Genomic DNA, 20,077 nt, shown 5'->3' on the forward strand with positions numbered 1-20,077 from the left:
TCTTTGACTGTAATGACTTCAAGGTGAGACATGTGTTGCCGTTTCCAGGCAATTCCTGTTCAAGTTTCTATTTTTTTGTACAAGCATTGGTGAAGGAATCATTCAAATGAGTTGAAACACAGATAGAAGACATCCATTATTTTTGCTTGTGAGTATTTAACTTTGTTAAAAATGAATAGACGGTGAGATGCTGCCTATTTCCAGCAGTGGATGATGGACAGACAACGTGGTAGAGGCAACAAACAACTGGTCATGTACACACTCAGACCCCGGGGCAATGTGTAATCTTTATTTGATCCAAGATGGATGTGTTCCCACTGGGTTTGACGTTAGCCTTGCATGCTGGGTTAGGGTTAGGGTGAGGAGGCGGCGGTTTGTTCAGGTACTTGCCTGGTAACGCCTGTGAATTGTTGGTCATTTTCTGCACCGTTTTACTTGGAGAGTCACCTTGTTGTGACTGCATGCCAGTGGAGAGTGAGGATGACCTGCTGTGTCGTTTTTATATGTAGGTGGCCTGATTCCTGTGTCCATCCCAAAGCCGATGCTGCAGCCTGCATCACCGCCTACAATATGAATGCAAACTGCTTCTGCCTCCACTTCTCTGCAGCAGTGCAACATAATCATCACGTGTTTTCCTAATACTAATGACAGTGTGACTTATGATAAACTAATAAGCAGACAAATGGTCTAAAAAACAGAATTAGTGTTTTTGCTATAGATATATTCCCAACATAGACTGTAGATATGAGAATTCATCATTTCCATCTCAACAACATGGTTGTATTGACCATCTGGTAAAGATATGCTGTATGCTGAAAAACCAAAGTTGTCTGGTATACATTTGCTTTTATTTGAGCTGAGATCATACTAACATTGTCCTTGAAATGTCAGATGAAACAATAATTCATGTTTGGAGAAACGTTTGATGTATTTAAAGAAGTAAGCATTTAATCCTGTTTGCGTCGGCGCCAGAGGCAGCGGTGATGCAGACCAAGATTAGTGAAAACACAAACTTCACCTCAGCTTGAAAGGTTAAACATGAAAACCTCTTCCAGAAATTATTTACCATACAATACTGACTTGTTTAATATTTTAAATTAGTGATAGTTTTTTCCTTGGAGGCGTAATTGATCAATTACTTTGGGATATTGACTGAGGTTTTTTTTTTTTTTTTTTCCCTGTTTGTCCAAAACATCAACCTGTGATTTCTGAGCTGCTCTGGGTGAAGGGAAGGTCAGCCATGATGATCCGCTCAGTCCTACCGGTGCTGAAGAAAGCTTTCAAAATAATGTGGTTGAACAAATGACATCATCATTTCAAAACTGCATTTAAATTTATTTATATTGTCACTTCCTCCCCTCAGATGCTAGGGACAGGGGTTTTAATGTTTTTATCTTTATTTTTTATGTATTTATTAATTATTATTTTCTTTCTCTTTCTTACTGTTATCAATGTTAATGTTTCATGACTCTGTGTTTCTGTTTTTAGTTATGTGAAGCATTTTGAAATGCCTTGCTGCTGAAATATGCTATACAAATAAAATGTGATTTGTCAGATGAAAAAGTAGTCTGACGATCTAAAACCTTGTAAGTCGTATCACCGTTCTTATTTTCTTCATGAAATAAATTGCTGATCGTCTCAAATTCACAGGTAGTTTTCTTTCCTGTGGAATAACTTATTAATTTGAGGTATTTTTAAATCCTTGGCACACAGGAGTCCACCTTTTATCTAATTTTATCTGCAGGTGTTTTATCTGGATGTCTCGGAAAGCTCTCTCAACATGACAGGTGGATGATGGCTCATACGGGAGGATGCCAGATCTTTGATGTCAGAGGTTTAAATTAGGCTGGTTTCATCTTTTCTTTTTAAAAAAGATTGTAACAACTGGCATCTCTTACGCACGCCTTGATTCTATTTCTTTTTGCAGATGGAATAGACATGGAAACATTTGCGTGTAAAATTGGATGTATTCAACAGTTTCCCTTTCCTTCTTTTGACTGCGCATTGCCGCTGATTTTGGTTTTTGGGTTTCTTTATTTACTCTTCTCGTCTTTCTCATGTGTTTCCCATCTTTTGTTTTGTTTCGAGGGCAGCGACGGCTTTAATAGGACGAGTTATTGAACAGTTTATCTGCAGAGACACATGCAGCTGGTTTGCGTTCTTGTGAAGACAGTGACTTCTGCAGCTCGACATAGCTGTCAGATTTTCCTCTTCATACCACTCTGGTCTCACTTTGGAGTTTTTTTTAGTGATCATTTTCTTGATGTGAAAATTCAGCTGTTGTACAACAATAAATTAAAATCCAGAAAAGACGTTTTAATCAGTTACAGAAGCCGACATTCGAGACACAAACTGCAGGTTATGTAACACTCACCGCCTTCAGAATACAGCATGAAGATAAACTAAACCTCCTTTAAATGCCACTAAGCACTGATCAATAAAGCTTTTTGCTGGGTATTGGGAAGCTTTGTTACATTTTCTGGTTTCCTGTGAAGTTTATTAAGTTTAACTGAAGCATTTTAATTAAAAAGCCTGACGGAGAAGCTTCTTACTCTCACTACTATAAGAACTTCAATCCCACAATTCTCTGACTATTCTGGCATAATCTTGGAATTCAGTGGCGCTTAGAACTTAAAACTATTACTATAGGTTAGGTTTTTTCCTGCAAAATAATTTTTGTAGTTGCAAGCTTGCGATTTTTTCTTTACAAAGATTTGACAAACATTTAAGAGGATTAGCTGTTGGACCCATCCAGAGGTCCTTCTGCAGTGAGAAGCTATTCTGTGAACTCTGATGCAAATCTACAATTTATTTAAACAAAGGTAGATAAACAGATGCAAACTGGGGGAAAAAACACTGTACCATGTTCTGTACTGTGACATATCTCAAATTAGCTTAGTAAATTGTATTCAGCCTTTACTGACCTTTGAACTTCAAGAATAGTCCAATGACTCACAGCAACAAGGTCCTGGGTTAAAGTCTGTGCTTGGGTAGAGTTTGCATGTTTGAATGTTTGTGTGTCTGTTCTGGGACAGACTGGAAAAATACCAAAGCTGTAACCCACCAATAGAAATAAGCAAAGATTTGGCATGTAAAGAAAATAGATTAATGGCGGATTTTCACGTCTAAAAAAAACTAAAGCAACAAAAAATGTGCGTGGCCTGATGAATTTTGAAGTAAAGTTTCTGTCAGGATTTGATCCCAACTGGTTGTTGCTTTAAAATCAAAGATCTCATTTACCAGAGAGGAAAAGAAAAATTACAAACACAGTAACAAATAATTGGCAAATATGACAAATATGGGTAAAAACTAGAGCAGGATTCTTAAAAGATTTCACATATCTCAGTTAACAGTTTAGTTTTCTGTTCAAAATTAAAAATATAAAATAAAACTTCCAAATTACCAAAAAGGCAAACATTTTATTCTCAAGCTGCTCCCACATCGTTTTCTAACTTTTTAGCCTTTATGAGCAACACAAGAAGAGATTGAATTGAAATCATTTCTGACATGAGTGAGAATGAGAAAGATTATAGTATCATAACAGAACAAAGTACACAAAAAACAAGAATATTAAGGGAATAATAAAACAATAAGAGAAGCAACTTAGAGGCTGTGTTTGAGTCTAAAGGCTCTTAACTTTTTTTCAGAAACGTTCCACCCTCGTTCCTTTTCGCCAACAAATGACTCACAAAGTACAGATGATATTTAGAAAATGAGAGACTAATTCCTGCACCTAAATGTCAACATTGTTTTGTGAAACTGTTCCTACTCTTGAGTCAGTTCTAATATTTTTAGATGTCAGTTTTCTCAGTTCATACACAATAATTATGGCATGTGAAACAGTTGCTCTGCATAGGTTTTATGTTAACTCTGATCTATCTGCAGCGTACATGCAGGTGTCAAATAAAATATCCTTAGCACACTAAAAACATTTAAAGGACTCATGACATCTAGTGAAATTAAAGAAGCAGAATTTTTCCAAATTTCCTTAATCTGACAAAATGAACCATGATTCAGCCAGACAATAAAAGAGCAGATTAGCTTCAGGTTAGCATTCAAAAAACTGTTTCAGTCTTAAACCGTACATTCCAGGTTTCAACCACTAATAGTTGACATACTGACAAATTTATGCTACCAACTTTAAAAATGTTTGAATGCTAATAAATCCTAAAACTCTAGGCAGATGAACATCAGGGCACCTTTATGTGAAACGTAACATTCAGAGTGAATTCAGTTACTGGCAAAGCAAAAAGCAACAGGGAAAAGTTTGAACCTCAAACCGCTGCAGCATCATTTGAAATTAAAGATAAAAGGAGAAGATGAAGATCAGGAGACCTGATGTACTTTGTGCTGGGAAAGTGATGAACTTTTGAACTCCAGATTTGTGCTAGTAAAACTTTCTCACTTATTTTGACTTTAGGCTCAAACATATTTGCTCCCAAGTACAGAAAGTGCTGAACTTCACACAACGGCACCGACTTCAGCCCAATTGTCTGTGTGCCTTTGTGTAGGTTTTTACCACAAACACCTATAAAAATAAATACAAAGAAATTATCTGAACCATTATCAAACCCCGAATCCACTCAGGGATCTATTCCTGAAAAGTCTCAAAATCTAGTTTCCCGCTGACCCGCGTTGCGTTTCTTGCACAGTAAATTCCCAGACGCCTGCATGAACGAGGGTTTTAATGGCGAACGATCCAGAGGCTCCCCCTTCCTCCTCTGCCTGCAAAGAGAGATCGTTTGTCTGGGGGCAGGCGGAGGGATTGTGTGCTGCAGTAGGATAGCTGATCCTCAGTGATTGACTGTAATGCTCGCCGTCAGACCGACTCATGCAATGAGACTTAACAGCTGGAGACAAATCTATTTCTCACTCCTCTCCTAACAACCGCCTCATCCCTCCTCATCCACCTCTTTTCCTGTTTCCTCTGCCTGACAGCCTTTGATCACATATTCAGTCCACAATCACAGTGACTGTTATCAGAAGTAGGCCACTCTGTGTTTAAATACTTTTGTTAATGTATCAACTGATTGGCATGTAGTCGGCTGTGTGTGAGTCATTCCTCATTAAGAGGAGGATTTCTTCAGTTAAATGCCCCCAAAGTTCTTCTATTTCTAGTTGTCTGTAATTATATTGGTAAACAGAGAAATGTACCATGTTACTGTGTGAATATATAACAATATCTCTGGATTTGCACTGGACGTAAATATCAAAAGCTACTTTTAAGCTACAGCAGAAGAAAGTGGCTCAACGCCTCAACCAAAGCTGACTTAATAGTTCTTTAGAATATATCGTAAAGGAAGCTGGTATCGTCCTTATTTTCTTAGAAAATTATGTGTTTAGTCACTTTGTTTTTCAAACAGGGACCTTAATGTGTCATTCGGCAAACAGAAATTTGAACAAAACTTCCTGGCAAATGTTTTGCTCAATATCTGCATGGGCTCCACAGCTGAGATCATCAACTGTTGCAATGTGTCTTATGGTGTGCATACCTTAAACACACAACTTTATATTTGTGTTTCTACATGACTAATGAGTTAAAAATGTCCCCAAACTTAAAGCAAGAGACAGAAAAGTCATTAGTTTTGGTCCCCAAAATGCAAAACTAGAGATGAAGACTCAGCATGTCATAAACCTTAAGGGAAATTAAATAAATACACATAAAGTTTATTCATAATTTTGCTTAAATTTCTAGTACTGTGGATCTTTCTTCAAAATCTGGATAAAAACATTATGAATTCTTTTATTTCCAGGAGGTTAGATTATCAGAATGGTGTGTCTATCATGTAAATAAATAAAAAGATTAATCAGCTGCAGCTCAGAAATAATGAGTTCAAAGCAAGACTGTAAAATTAATTTTACCACATCAGTCGCCCTTCCAGTTTATAAAAGGAGATATTTAAAAAGTCTACAATCTTGATGGATCATGATTCTCAATAATCCCTACAGAAAATAGAGATATAAAACTTTTAGACTCCTCAGGACCTCAGAGACGCTCAGTCATCCTGCTCAGTACCTAAACCTGACGATGTTCAATTCAGACAAACAAACAAAAGAAAAATCTAACTTTTCCTGCTGTAAAGATCTTTTCAAACTCAATATTTATTTACCAATTTCAGCTCTGCAACAGGGAATACACCTAGACAGTTTTGGTTGTGCTGATGGAAACGATCCTAGTTTGGACCAGAAAGAACTGGATGCATTTTTTTTTGTTCCGTCAGTTTACCAAAAATATTTTGTGTTTTGTTGACGTGACAATATGCAAATTTGGTAAAACTGAGATTTTATTTTGGTTTCATATCCAATTCTCATGCAAATTTAGTTTTGGGTGAGAATAGCTGAGTTTTAGGATTCTGCATCAGTTTTACCCCTTTGTCATTTTTTAATGCTTTTTTTTTTCTGTCATCCTGCATCTATGAGCGTCTGATTCCTCTGTAGGTTTTTCATGGTTTTTTTTAGGTTTTTTCATCAATTATGGAGATAAGAATCCATAAAAATAATGAAAATGTCACATATGATTTTATATATTTGCATATTAGTTTTTAAAGAATCTTATTTTGACTTTTCTTAATGTCGGTTCTCCATTTGGCCCAGTTGGATCTTTGGAAATGAGGACATCTGACCAAACCAAGAGAGACTCTGTGATGGTAGATATGATTCATTGGAGTTTAGTGCAAAAACAGTTTTTGGTAGATAATATGTTTTATAAAATATAAAGTAACTTTGAGTCATTAGTTGTCAAATTGAGGAAATGATCAAAAATACTGGATCTGAGTGGCCTGGAAAACCACAAATGAGTCGAAATGATGATTTTTGTGAATCTTTTCCACATGTCCGCTGATCCTGATCAAGATGCGTCTTCCCAAAACTCTGGAGAAATTGAAAAGAACTTAAAAGAAAGATTAAAGTCATTATTTGATCAGATAAATATGACGTGTTCAGGCATGTTCACTCAACCCAAACATAAAAAGGTTATTTGTCTTTTTAAACAGTGAATATTTGGATTCAACGCCATAAAGCTCAAAATGTTCTGGTTTTGCATATTGGTTGATGTGTATAAAGAACCCTTCTGTTTAAATATGTCTGATCATGTTTCACACGAAGCAGCATTTAGTGTAAACCTTTAAAGAGCCTGAATACATGGAGTCCTATTTCATCCACGAGGAAATGTTCTGTGCTGGTTCTGACCGTCACTTGTCCCCAGCTGTTCTATGTAAGTCCTGGATGAGGTCCAGAGAGAGGACAAGGCCCCGTCACAAAGCAGAGGACGGTACATGGGCAGAGGAACAAGGATGAGAGGGGAGTCGCTGTGTAGATGCCGACTAAAAGCCACTTCAGGGTCTATTTATATCAGATGCCTGCTGCCTCTGAGCTCAGTTAAAAGCAAAGTTCTCTTTTAACAGCTTTTTTTTTTTTACTGGAATTGCCAAAATAAAAGAATGTGTGCATGTAATGCAGAGCAGTGTGTGTTTAGATGTTCATGCAAAACAGTTTCTGTATCTTGCAAGACTTTTAAAATCACTCAGCAGCTTTGTGGACAAAACCAAAGCAGCAAGCCGACTGGCTCGGTCGCATGTTTTTGCCACGTCTGCTTCACGCCTGTTCCAAGCTGGCATTCCTTTAGGGGACGTTGGAGAATGAGGGTTTGAGAGCACATGGCGCTTTAACGTCCACACGTTCCCCTCATTTATGCTTATCTGCCTGACGGCTGCGTAAATGGCTTTCTGTTGGAGGAGCGTCCCCCGGGGTGCGGCTCCACTCAGAAACAGTGACAGGCCGCTAATGCAGACAGCCTCACACCCTCAACCCCTCAATGACCAGCTCAGACAAACATCTTGATTGTAATTGAATTTTTGGGCTTCAGCGTGATGAAGGAAAGATTGTTAGAGAAGGAGAGAGACGGCAGAAAGAAGCAGAAGGGAGGAAACCTGGGATGAAGATGGATCGGTCGAAAGGTTAGGGTAGGGTGGCGGAGGCTGTGATTAAACAGGACGCAGGAGGAAATAGCAGAGTGTTATGTTGGAAAGTGGATGACAGTGCAGAGAAAGAGGACAAGGACAGTAGAGAGGAGGGGGTGAGTTCTGTGTCTGTAATGAAATCATAGGGTCTCACTTCCTGTGATGCTCTGTGCCGAGTTATTTATTTATTCATGTCTCCTCTGTGGTCCAGGCTTTTCTTTTATTACTTATTTAACTTATCACAAAATGAATAGTTACTATATTAGAGAACTAACTAGTTTGGCACAAATAAACATCAGTTTGTTTCAGTAATTCAGTTCAGATTGTTGCTGTTATGGTGCGTTCACACCAAGCGCATCACACGCATCAAAAATCCATCCGATGCTTCGAGTTCGACGTATTTGCACTTTGACTGCAGACACCTGACATATTGTATTACACCGCGCGTTTCGCGCATCAGACGCTTCTAGTTTACATCCAAAGAGGCGCGTCGAGGCCACGCCACATGCGTTAGAATTGTTGTAGCCGTTGTTTTTTGTTGTTGGACGCGTCAAACGCTCAAAACTCTCCAAACGCTTTGAATCGCGCCACGCTACATGTGCGAAACTCACCCTTCTTCTGCCTTCTTGCAGACTTTGAGAGTAAGCCGGATGCTCCTGGCACACAGAACGCATTTGGTGTGAACGAGCCATTACACAGATTCATTACAAACAGTTCAAGTGTTTCTTATTACGTTTAAAAATATAATTGACAATTGTTGAAATTCAACTTCTGAGGGATTTTAAAAAGTTGTTAAATAGATAAGCCTGCATGCTGAAAAGTATATTCATTTACTTTTATGTACCTCCACTGAATTTGGTAAATAATGACACTTTTAATGCAATTGTGCTTTAAAAGGGTCAACTTTGCATTAAAGGTGTCATTATTTACCATCTGTCATGTCAGACCCACTGGGCTTATTGTGCTTTGACTGTATTAATGCAATACAATGACATTTTCTTTGTTTCTATTGACAACACATCCTGAAGTTGCTGAACGAGCCTCTTGGGTCCACAAACGTCTCAAAGACGGCTCCATTTGTACGTCAAGTGCTCATCGCCTCTGGAGTAGATGTTGACCGGATAGTTTGAATCGCTGCTCTGACTACAAATGTCCTCGTAGGGTTTCGCTTCTTTGTTCATCTTTCACAAAACCTGCTGTGTTTGTAGAAAAAGGAAACGTATATGAGCTTAAATCAAGGACGTTCTATATGCAACACGTAAAACCACGACTTGCAGCTCCATCATGTTCAGATGGACAGGAAGCAGATTTGTTTATGTAGCACGCTTTGCACTTTGGTTTGCAGTGAAGAAAACAAATAGTAGGCGTGATTGCGCCCCAAGGGTGTAATCACCAACACGCTGACATGCTGAAACGGTGAACAGAAACGATCCTTTTCTTTTTGTATTTTTTGATTTTTTTAGATTGACAGGTTTGGGACAAACAACGTACAGAAACGGGTTTTCATGCCTGACCCCACGTGTCATTCTATGTCAGTCAAACTGTGGGAATACTCTCACACTGACTCAATTCAGTCTTACTTCAAGGTCAGCCAAGATCTTCACTCACGGCGTCATTCTGAAGTCTGAAAGCAGTTCCAGCTTTACATCCATTCATATGTCGGTGCATGTCTGTCTGTTTTGTGGGTCTTCTTTCTTTTTGCGGTCATCGATAATCTTCTGGTATACTTTTCTCTGGATAACTGTCTATGCCTCTCGTAGGTTTTAAAAAAAAATAAAGGTATAAAGGTGAAACCAGAGCGGTGAATGTCAGGATATGTGGAATGCTGTTCAGGAATCCTCCTTCAGTCTGCTTTATCCATCCCAAGGCCAGTTTTGGTTTGGGATTATTGTTCTGTAGAGATGAATAATATTTTCCTATTTTCTTTCATCTGGATTTGTTCCAACTAGACGATGATCAAAACCAGCTAAGAACGGAGGAAACGAGTCAGATCTCTTCTTTACTGATGTTGAGATATTTGGGAACCAAATTTTTGTGTGGATTAGAGGAAACATGCTAATTGATATTTATGAGACGTTTTCCTCTTAGTTCACTGCTGAAACGATATAAAAATGTAGTCTGATTCTGTCCTATCTGACACTGTGTGGTTTTGTGTCTTCCTCTGCCACATCACAGATTTTATTTGGTCAGTGGTGGAGTGCCGCTCATCATCTGCGGTGTCACAGCAGCTGTTAATATAGACAACTATGGAAGCGGAGAGCAGACGCCATAGTGAGTTCTAGATGTGAAGACCTTGAAAGTTATGAATTTCTAATGTGAATCCAATGACTAAGCGTGGCTGGTTTGTGTTGCAGCTGCTGGATGGCATGGGAGCCCAGCCTGGGAGCCTTCTTTGGCCCCGTGGCCTTCATCGTGCTGGTGACGTGCATCTACTTCCTATGCACCTTCCTTCAGCTCCGGCGGCATCCCGAGAAGAAGTACGAGCTCAAGCAGCTGACAGAGGAGCATCAGAGCCTGGCCGCCGCCGACGTGCCGACTCACTGTCACCAGGGAGCCGAGCCCGGAGCGCTGGCGGCCCCGTCTGGTGGCAGCAGCTGCCCCGCTGGCTGCCCCGGCATCCCCATCAACCCTGCACTGCTGGCCAATGAGCACTCCTTCAAAGCCCAGCTACGAACTGCGGCCTTCACCCTGTTCCTCTTCCTAGCCACATGGACCTTTGGTGCGTTGGCTGTGTCGCAGGGACACTTCCTAGACATGATCTTCAGCTGCCTTTACGGTGCCTTCTCCGTCACCCTCGGCCTCTTCATCCTCATCCATCACTGTGCCAAGCGTGACGACGTCTGGCACTGTTGGTGTTCTTGCTGTCCCGGACGACGTGCCAACGCCTGCTCCGGCATGCAGGGCTCTGCTCAGGCGCGGCCCAAAGTGAACGTGAACGGAGACACCCCGGGGCACGGTGGTCACGGTCACAGCCACTGCCACCACGACTCGCCGTGTCAGGCGAAGGCGCTGCTGAGCTGCAGTCACAGCGGGGTGGCTCACTGTAAACACGCCGCTCTTCCGTCCTCGCAGAATCACGTTACTTGTCTGGCGCCGGTGACTCCGTGCTGCGCCGCCCTGCACAGCCAGCAGCTGTTGGAGGAGGAGCCCACGGCCACTCACGTGCTGCTGCACTCTGAACCAGGGATCCAGCTGCACCCCTGCCTCAAAAGCAGCACCAGGACTAAAAGTCGTCAGTTTGGACGCAAAGCCGGGGCGTCTGCCTGCGCGGCGGGGAGCGACAGAGAGTACGCCTACCACATCCCCTCTAGTGCCGACGGAGGCAGCATGCACAGCTCACACACTGACAGCCCCCACAGCACACGTGAGCGGCACGCCCACATCTGTCCGCACCTGGCCCACGAAGGCCACCACGACGGGCATCACACATGCCACGCTACTGCAGCCACCCTGCATGAGTCTCTGGCGTGCCATAACCCATGCCACAGGCATATCTGCTGCTCCAAGGCAGACCTTTTCCCTTCTCTGTGTCCGGCAGAATCGGGGGACACGGGCGTCTTCCTGTGCGGCTGCAGCAAAGTAGCCGAGGAGGAACCCGTGGTAACGCATCACCATCTGGAGATGCATGCTCCGCGCAGACAATCATGCCCCCAGAACCCGCCCAGTCAGAATGGGATTTTAAAGGGAGGCATGCATGAAGGACTTCTGTACACCTCAGACAGCACAGGGAATATACGCACCGGCCCCTGGAAGAATGAAACTACTGTGTAGTGCAGGAACACAACACGTTACAGGCGGTTCTCCCGCCTCATCCTGCCAAAATGAATTTCGCCTCCCTTTCTAGATAAAAAAAAAAAAAAGAAAAAAAAGTGAAATAACATTTTAAGCATCACAATCAACGTGAGGATTTTTTTATTTCAATATCCACATGTTTATATGTGTGCTGTTTTCTTGTACAGAAATCTTATATCATGCAAACGCCTTCAGTGGTACATCCATAGACCGAGGAGAATCACTTTCACCACTAACAGTTTGTGAAATGTGTCTCACGTTATACCATCAGGTTTACCTGAAGGTATTCCCACTGTTCCATATCACTGCAGATCTATCTCTCTATATATATTCAAAAAAAATGAATGGTTGTATGTGTGACTATGTGTGTTAGTGCTCAAAGGCAACAAGCTGCAAGACGTTTTTACCCTGAATCTGAAACTACCGATAGTCTACGTTGACGGTGAATCTCCAGTACTTTGGCATTCATGTTCTAGACGACTAAACCAGCAATTTTAGACTTCATATGGGTATTTTTGCCATCACAACTGTGAATACCTACTAGAGATTTTCTAAATAATAAACAAAGATACCTTTGCTTGGCAGAGATGTGTGGCTGCCAGTTTAGTTGTAGAAAAATCACAGCAGAAAAAGCGAAGTAAAAACTATGCGTGCTCCTATCCAGGTTTCTATTGATCGTGATGTCTATATGATGTCTTCACCTTAGTGTTTCCCTCTGCCTGAAAAGAAATAAAACCGACGGCACATCAGGAGGAACGGCGATGTCACTGTGGATGGTGAGCTGATGTCAGAGAGTTATTGGATTCAGTCCTTTTACTCAGAGTCAGGTCATGGCCGTGTTTTATCAGTCGGATTTTTATTCGTTTCATCTCGGTTTGCACATTTTCCTCCTGCTGATATGAAAGCTGCTTGTAAAAACAGACATTAACAGCTACAAAGTGTTTGAATGTAATCATTGGAATCAAATAACAAGCTGCTAAAGGGCCCACTTTGGGAAGCCTGCACAGGAGTGATCCTTCTTTTTCCTTTCATACAAAAATGTGACAAATCTCTCATCCTCACCCCACAATTGGTCAAAGCAAAATAACAAGAGCTGTCTAAAATACAAAATAAAACTCCTTTATATCTATTTTTTTATTTTTTATCGTATGTGTTGAACAAAAGCTCCACATTGTGCAAATGCCGTTAATTATTTTGATCCCGTGCAACTATTGCTGCTGTTCTTGAGTCTTTTTTTGTCACAAATGTCTGCTTTGCCTCCCATAGGTCATCTGCATTTGGCCACACTTTAAACATCTACAGCTCTGGTCAGAAAATTATACGCATTTATCACTGGCAGAAATAAACAGTTTGTAGTTTTTGAAGTATTCTTCTTCTCAGGCTTCAGTGTTCATACAAAAATGAAACAACTTTAAGGATTTCAACAGCAATTAGATGTACAAGACTGAATTAGATGTGGATTTTATGGTCAGAGTTACATATAAATATCAGCTCAAATACAAATATACTGACCCACTAATATTTGGTTGAAAATCCCTTAGGTTTGATAATCACTCCTAGCATAAAGCTAACTGTACAATGAATCTTCCTATCAGAAGAAAGTCAGCAAAAATTACCTGCCACATTATTTTAAGAATAGTCACTAAAATTTCATTGGGTTTAGGTCAGAATCATGGCATAAGCTTCACATTATCGTCATTTATTGGTTTTAAATCCAGATTAGATGCTTCTGGCAAATCTTTATGCTGTTTAGCTCCCTGATTTGTTATAATCTCAACTGTCTGGTTGTTCATCTGATAAAAGTTGGAACATTTGGAGGTAGTCCTTGACTCAACCAAACCCTGATGGCAGTGGCGCAAAACGTGGGTATGCAGGGTATGCAACGCATAGGGGCGCAGCACCAGAGGGGGCGCCAAAACCCCGTCTGTAAGGGGCAGCGAGCCCATGATGTTTTCCCGTACACTTCAGCGCGCCTTACGCTCCTTCACTTCGTGCACATAACGAGGTAAATGTAGCGAGTTTTACCCTTCATGTATCGTCACCTCGAGGGGTGGAAGAGCGAGTGAGCGTCGCTCCTTCACCCTGACGTTCCTTCCCGGGGGGGGGGCGCCGATGTTTCGCATCCACCTGAATAATGTGTAGTTGCGCCACTGCCTGATGGTACCATCATATCTGAGAGTTGTTACCGTCTTCCAGGTTTAAAAGCTTCACCTTGTCTGTTCATTTTGGCGTCTCCACTGGGGTTCCAGCAGCTTTCCGTTTTTGGCAGACTTAAATCTTGTTGGTTTGGTTGGATGGCATACTTGGACACATTTAGGTGGAAGAAAGAAGCACAGTAACAGAGCAGCCAAACCCTCCAGATGAGACATGATTGAGTACAATAACCCACCAAGTCAAGAACTGCTTGGTGGAGTCAACGTGAAGCTTTTGAACCTAAGAACACAGCGACAGTCATCACTTGAAATTTGAAGACAATGGATGTTCCAGCAGGACAAAGATCCAAAATACACGGTATCTCCTTTAACCAAGTAAAAGCAGGATTAAGCCTCGTTGTATCTTGCAAAAGAAAAAAGCAAAGTATTGTGTAATAATCTCTTTTAACCCTGCAGAGCTCCACTCCATGCCACGACTTGAATTTTCTAAACGTCGCTTGTGAAGGATACCATCCACTTGATTTGTGGTTTTCGAATGAAGAGAGACAGCTCAGAGAATAGCTCTAGGAAGATTTAAAGAGGCTATAAAAACACTTTGGAAACGATAAAACAGATTAACATTAATTTACTAGAACTGCCTCTAAAAACCGTAAACTTCAGCCCTATGCGGTTTGATTGAAAGCCGGGTCAGTGTCAGGAAATCAAACCTTTAAATGAGCCTCACCAATTCTGCCAAGAAGACTGAATATCCCACCAAAACATTGCTAATGGCTCCAAAACGTGTTTTGTGATTGGACAGAAGAATTTAGCCAAACATTAGTGGGGGTGTATGCATATATTTGAGCTTTTATGTTTAATTTTGACCATGTGTGGAGAAAAACACACAATCAAATCAAACCTGTTGTTGTTGTTTGTCCTACAATGTAAAACGGAAAAGTTCAAATAAATCATTATAAAACCAATTTTAATAAGGCATTTATGCCTCACAATTACCACACTTAAACTTCTGACCCAAACTGCATATCTTCTAATCTCGATGAGTAAAACAAGCCCAACATCTTACACATATTTAACTTTTGTCAGGGCGGACCGAGGCTGAAGTGTGGATCGTTCTGTTGTTACCAAGAACGTCACAATGTCTTTGAAGAATCGCTGCTCTAAAGAGAAGGCAAAGGTGTCTCAGCATTGACTCAGCCGCAGCTGTTTGTCATATAAATGATGACGCTTCAGACAAAACTAGTGACACATTGAGGCAAAAGACTAAAAATAAAAATGTTTCCAAGCAGCAAACCACATCAGCATGCACACCGTCTCTGAATCCCTCTGTGTGCTCCTGTGTCCTTGTATATACAGAATTGGTTTCTGATGAATTATTTTATATGAGATTAAAGATGTTTAAGAATAAAGTCTATATGTAAAGAAAGTTGGGGAAAAAATGACCTCTCAATGTTAATGCTCAGTATCTGAGTTTGAATATGTCCTATTTGTTTTCAGATGGCCTTTATCTGTTCATAAAGTATGCAGACCAGCTACGTGTTGTGAGACTTTCATATCAGAAACAGACATGCACGACACTCAGCCCGTCAGAGAATAAACCGTCATCAGAATGCAGTTGAAAAGTTAATTTATTATTTCAGTTCATGTCTCCTAATTTTATGGTTATTGATTAATGTCAATGAAAACCTGAAACTTACATTAAGTCAGACCAATAAGAAGGGATTTTTAATTAGGGCCTTCATACAATCAGGCAGTTTTAAAGCTGCTGACTGGGAATTTGTCAAGCAATTTCTAAAAAGTGGTTCAGGCACTAAAAGAATGGGAAAATTGAGTGGAAGGAAAAAGTGTGATAGAAAAATGGAAAGATAAGCACTGCCTTGAGAGGATTATTGACCAAAGCACGTTCAAGAATTAGGTTCAGATTCCCGACTGGACCAGAGATGCTGCTTCTAGAGCAGCAAAGTTAAACCAGAGATAAGAAATGTCTTACCTGAGCTTAGGAGAAAAAGAACTTAACTGGTGCTTAATGACTCAAAATTCTCGTAAAATTTTCCATTTCAATTGGAAATCCAGCTTCTAGAGTCTGGAGGACATGTAGAGAGGTGCAGTGTGAGGTTTCTTTGGCTTTGGGGCACCGTGTCGCCTGCAGGTGGCGATCTAAGAGGAAATATTAGAGCTCTGGATGCAGACGAGCCTTATTGAGATGCTGATGTCATTTTCCAGCAGGACTTGGCTCTTGCCCACACCTCCAACGGTACCAGTGCTTGCTTTAATGGCCGTAGTATCACTGTGCTCGGTCAGCCTGCACAGCGGCCTGAACTGAACCCCGTAGAGGATTTATGGTGGATTGTCAAGAGGAAGATCAGAGATGCTGCAGCCCAAAATGCAGATGAGCTGAAGGCTGCAACCTGGGCTTCCTGAACTCCTCTGCAGCTCTGCGTATTTGTTACCTTCATCACCTGCACTGACGCAGTAACACCTGCAAAATGAGCCGAAACAATTAGCAAGAGCAGATATTTTATAATATCTGGATTGTTTTTCAGAAGGCTCTTATTTCTGTGTTAAAAATCCCATTTTTGTATTTAGTGACTTTCCTATTTTGTGAGAAACACATTTTTTTTGGTTTTCATTAGCGCTAAGCTTTAACCATCAAAATTAATAGAAATAAACACTTGAGCAATATCACTCAGTGTGGAATGAATAAATTAACATTTTAATGATATTCTCATTCATTAAGACTCACCTGTACAACCACAAAAACGTGTTAAATAAACTTTAAAAACAGGCTTCTAGAGACTCTGGAGATTTGTAATTGTAACTAAAGTCAAACCTCTGCTGCAAAATGAAAATTCAGAGAGCGCTGGTGCTGGCCAGGTCCAAGTACATCGTGTGTATTTGCTGGTGGTGTGTTTTCGGAGCAGCCTGAGCTTTTTTGAGACGATGTGTTTATCACAGGCTGCCGTAGGCCGCCTCCTCTGAAGTCATCGTTAGCAGATGTACTGCCCTGACCGAGCGTCACGCTGGCTCACTAACAGCCCACCAGACAGCTGCTGGAAAACTCACCTGTGGTACTGTGACAAAAAAAAACCTGAAGCCAGTTTTCACTTTTTTCTACACTGACACAGATACCCAATAAATGTATTTTTTCACCATGCAACAGATGAAAGCGTCTTTGGCTCAGCGTGGATGTATGTATGTGTGTTTAACTTACGACAAAAGTAACAAAAGCAAAGGCCTGTTGTTCCCTTCCAGCTCCCTGAGCTCCGTTTCTGTCTGTAAGCAGCACAGTGGAAAGTAAGATGTCTCACAGTGGAGGAACCCAGACGATTGCAGCCTTGGGTAGTGGCGCTGCTCGGTGAGTGCATGTTTGCGTGTTGTGCGTCCACAGACCTTGTCTGTGCTTTTCCTCGTGTGCACACATCCCAACGCCGATGAGACAGGGGTGTCTTCTGTGTCTCACTAATCGCACCCAGATTTGACAGGCCATGAAACGCCCGAGTACATTTTTAACATGCTGCTGGATTCTTTATTTTTTATGCCCAAGGCCATCCCTCGCCCTCCTCTGCCTCCCAATCATCAGATTATCCATCTGATTGAAAGCTGTGTGAAGTATCAGACCACAGCCCTCACTGCTCGTCTACTGAGAAGATGCTGAGTAAACAAAAGCACCAAAAGGGTTTTTTTTAGAAGGTAAGTTCACCAACTGTTATCTTAAGAAAACTCAAAACTTTACTGAAGTGATGTGATGGGGATGTATAAGTTGGTTTATCCACAAAAACAACAGCAGCTTAAAGAAAGATGTTGTTTCGCCATCTGCTGGGACGGCTGCTCTGTCATGGCCCCTGGTTTTGCAACATTCTGGCATGTTTCAGAAACAACCAGCCAGATTTTTAATACACATTACAGCCCGAAATCTCTACATATTTATAACCCAACAGAAAGTTGTGCATTATTGTGAAGAAGAAAGGAAATGATATACGGTTGTCAAAAACTTTTACGAAGAAAATTCTGAAGTTTTGTTTGCACATGTGATTATTCTAATTTCCCTAATTAAAATCCAGTCTTAATTTCCTTTTACTGTCACTCAGAAAATAGTTAACTACCCATTTTTAAGTGTCCCTTCATTATGGAGAGAACTAAATGTTTCCATTCTGCAGGACAAAGTGTTCATTTATTTGTTTCTTAAATAAAATCTGATGTTTTCAGTATTATAAAGCCTAAAAATATTCATCCTGAGTTCTTTAATTTCACATCAAAACCCTTTTGTATCTATCATATGTTTCAACTTCTTGGTTTCCAGCAGTCAAGAGGGGTTTATGGCTCCAGACAGATTGCCTTGTAGTCAGAAATGGCTCTTCGACCTGAAAGGTTTTCTGACTCCTGACCCGCCCTGACTGTCTGGGCAGAGAGAGAATCCATCAGAGAATCAGCCGAGAGGCCCGTGTTAACAAGTTCTGAAGAGATCCACAGCTCAGCAGGGACAACCTGTTAACGCGGCGACAATTTGTGGTGTAGAAAACAAATCTGGCCTTTATTGGCAACAGGAGAGTCACTGCTACAAGAAAGCCTTAAAAAGGCAACAAACCATGTAGGGGACACAAAACATCTGGAAGGAATCAAAACCAAACTGACGCTGCTCCTCTAAGACTGTTCACCTCCTGCTGGTTTTAGACGAGTTTCAGCTCCAACACAACTGATTCATATGACCCAACTATCGCTTCAGTACGACAAAGTTCTGCAGAGGCCTGCTGGTGTGTTGAACCAGGAACTGGAGAACTAAAATACTCAGGAATGACTTTGGGCACCAATGCCAGTAAAACATGGTAGCGGCTGCATCATGCTGTGGAGAGGATTTCCTCCAACCGGGTCAGGAAACGAGTTGATTTGAAGAAACTGCTCAGAGGGCAGGAATTCACCTTCTAGCTGGAACACAGCTTCAAACATACACCCAGAACCACCACAGTGAGATGGCCAAGTCAAAGTCCAGGTCTAATTTCAAATGAGAATCTGTGGTAAGAACACAAACACAGGCGTCCAGAGGAGTTCTCCATCCAGGCCTGCTGGGCTTCTTGTTGCAAACAAATGTTCTGTAGATGTGCAAAGTTTGAGACATGCATCCAATGACAGCTCGTTCAATTACTGACTCCAAACCGTTCAGGTTTTATAGATAACTTAGTAAACATCTCATCTCTTCCACTTCAGAATTATGTTCTACTTTGCGTTGATCTACATCTCAGGATTCCAGAAAATACATAGAAGTTTGTGGTTGAAATATGACAAAATGTGAAAAGGGTGTGAATACTTCTGAGAGGCGCAGTGTTGGTGTTTATAAAACAGTTAAATGTGACGTTTATTTAGCCACGTAAAGACGACAAACGGCGTTGAATCTTCCTTACAAAAACCCTTCATCTGATGAAGGCTGGGATTGTTGTTCCCATGTCTGATCTCTCACATCCCATGTCATCCTGACTCCATATGCCTCTGGCTCCCTCGCTCTCCTCCCTCTCCTCATGTGTTAAGTAGTTCTGTCTCCCATCAATAACCCAGCCTGCTCCTCCGGCTCCGATCTTGGCAGACAAGACTTGTGACAGAGGGCTGTGATCGTCATGCTAATGCTGTCCTTGACTTAAATAACATGCTCGAGACTCGCAGGGTGGGAGAGCGAGTGCTGAGTGGCAGAGAGGACGGGGCGGGTGGCGGTGTGTGTGTGTGTGGGTGTGTGTGTGCAGGAGGTGAAGGCAGGATTGGAATTTGAGGCTCAGTGGATGAAGGAAGACGAGGGAGGAAGGTTTGGAAGATCAAAGAGAAAGAGAGGACAGGAAGAGGTGGGCAAAGCTGCTTATGAGATATCATCATTTAATTTCTAGAAAGCAGTTTTTCTAATGTATGCGTGTGTGTGTGTGTGTGTGTGTGTGTGTGTGTGCGTGCGTGCGTGCGTGCGTGCGTGCGTGCGTGCGTGCGTGCGTGCGTGCGTGTGTGTGTGTGTGTGTGTCCCAGAAATGGCTTCAGCTGTGTGTGACTGAAATGTGTATCCAAACCTGCTGCAGGATCTGAATGTGTCACCAGTTTAACACCATCATAACATTTACTGAGGAAATGACAACAGTCTGATTAAAGCAGGGTGTCGACTCCACTATCCTGCACACGTTAGGAACAATGATTAGGTGTTATTTGGTG

At 41.5% G+C, this 20,077-nt stretch overlaps 1 protein-coding gene across 4 annotated transcripts in view; it reads left to right on the forward strand.

Annotated features, from left to right (window-relative positions):
- adgra1b (adhesion G protein-coupled receptor A1b) overlaps positions 1-17,057 on the forward strand; it is a 198,100-nt gene extending 181,043 nt beyond the window's left edge. For all 4 annotated transcript variants that reach the window (XM_081616035.1, XM_008429975.3, XM_081616036.1 and 1 more), the window contains 2 exons: positions 10,134-10,229; positions 10,313-17,057. In XM_081616035.1, the coding sequence (XP_081472161.1) occupies positions 10,134-10,229; positions 10,313-11,729 (1,513 nt within the window). In that variant the 3' untranslated portion in view covers positions 11,730-17,057. The remainder of the gene's footprint in view (positions 1-10,133; positions 10,230-10,312) is intronic.
- The last annotated feature ends 3,020 nt before the right edge of the window (positions 17,058-20,077 follow it).

This window comes from Poecilia reticulata, chromosome 15 (assembly GCF_904066995.2).
Source record: "Poecilia reticulata chromosome 15, P_reticulata-male-v2, whole genome shotgun sequence".
NCBI classification, from domain to species: domain Eukaryota; kingdom Metazoa; phylum Chordata; class Actinopteri; order Cyprinodontiformes; family Poeciliidae; genus Poecilia; species Poecilia reticulata.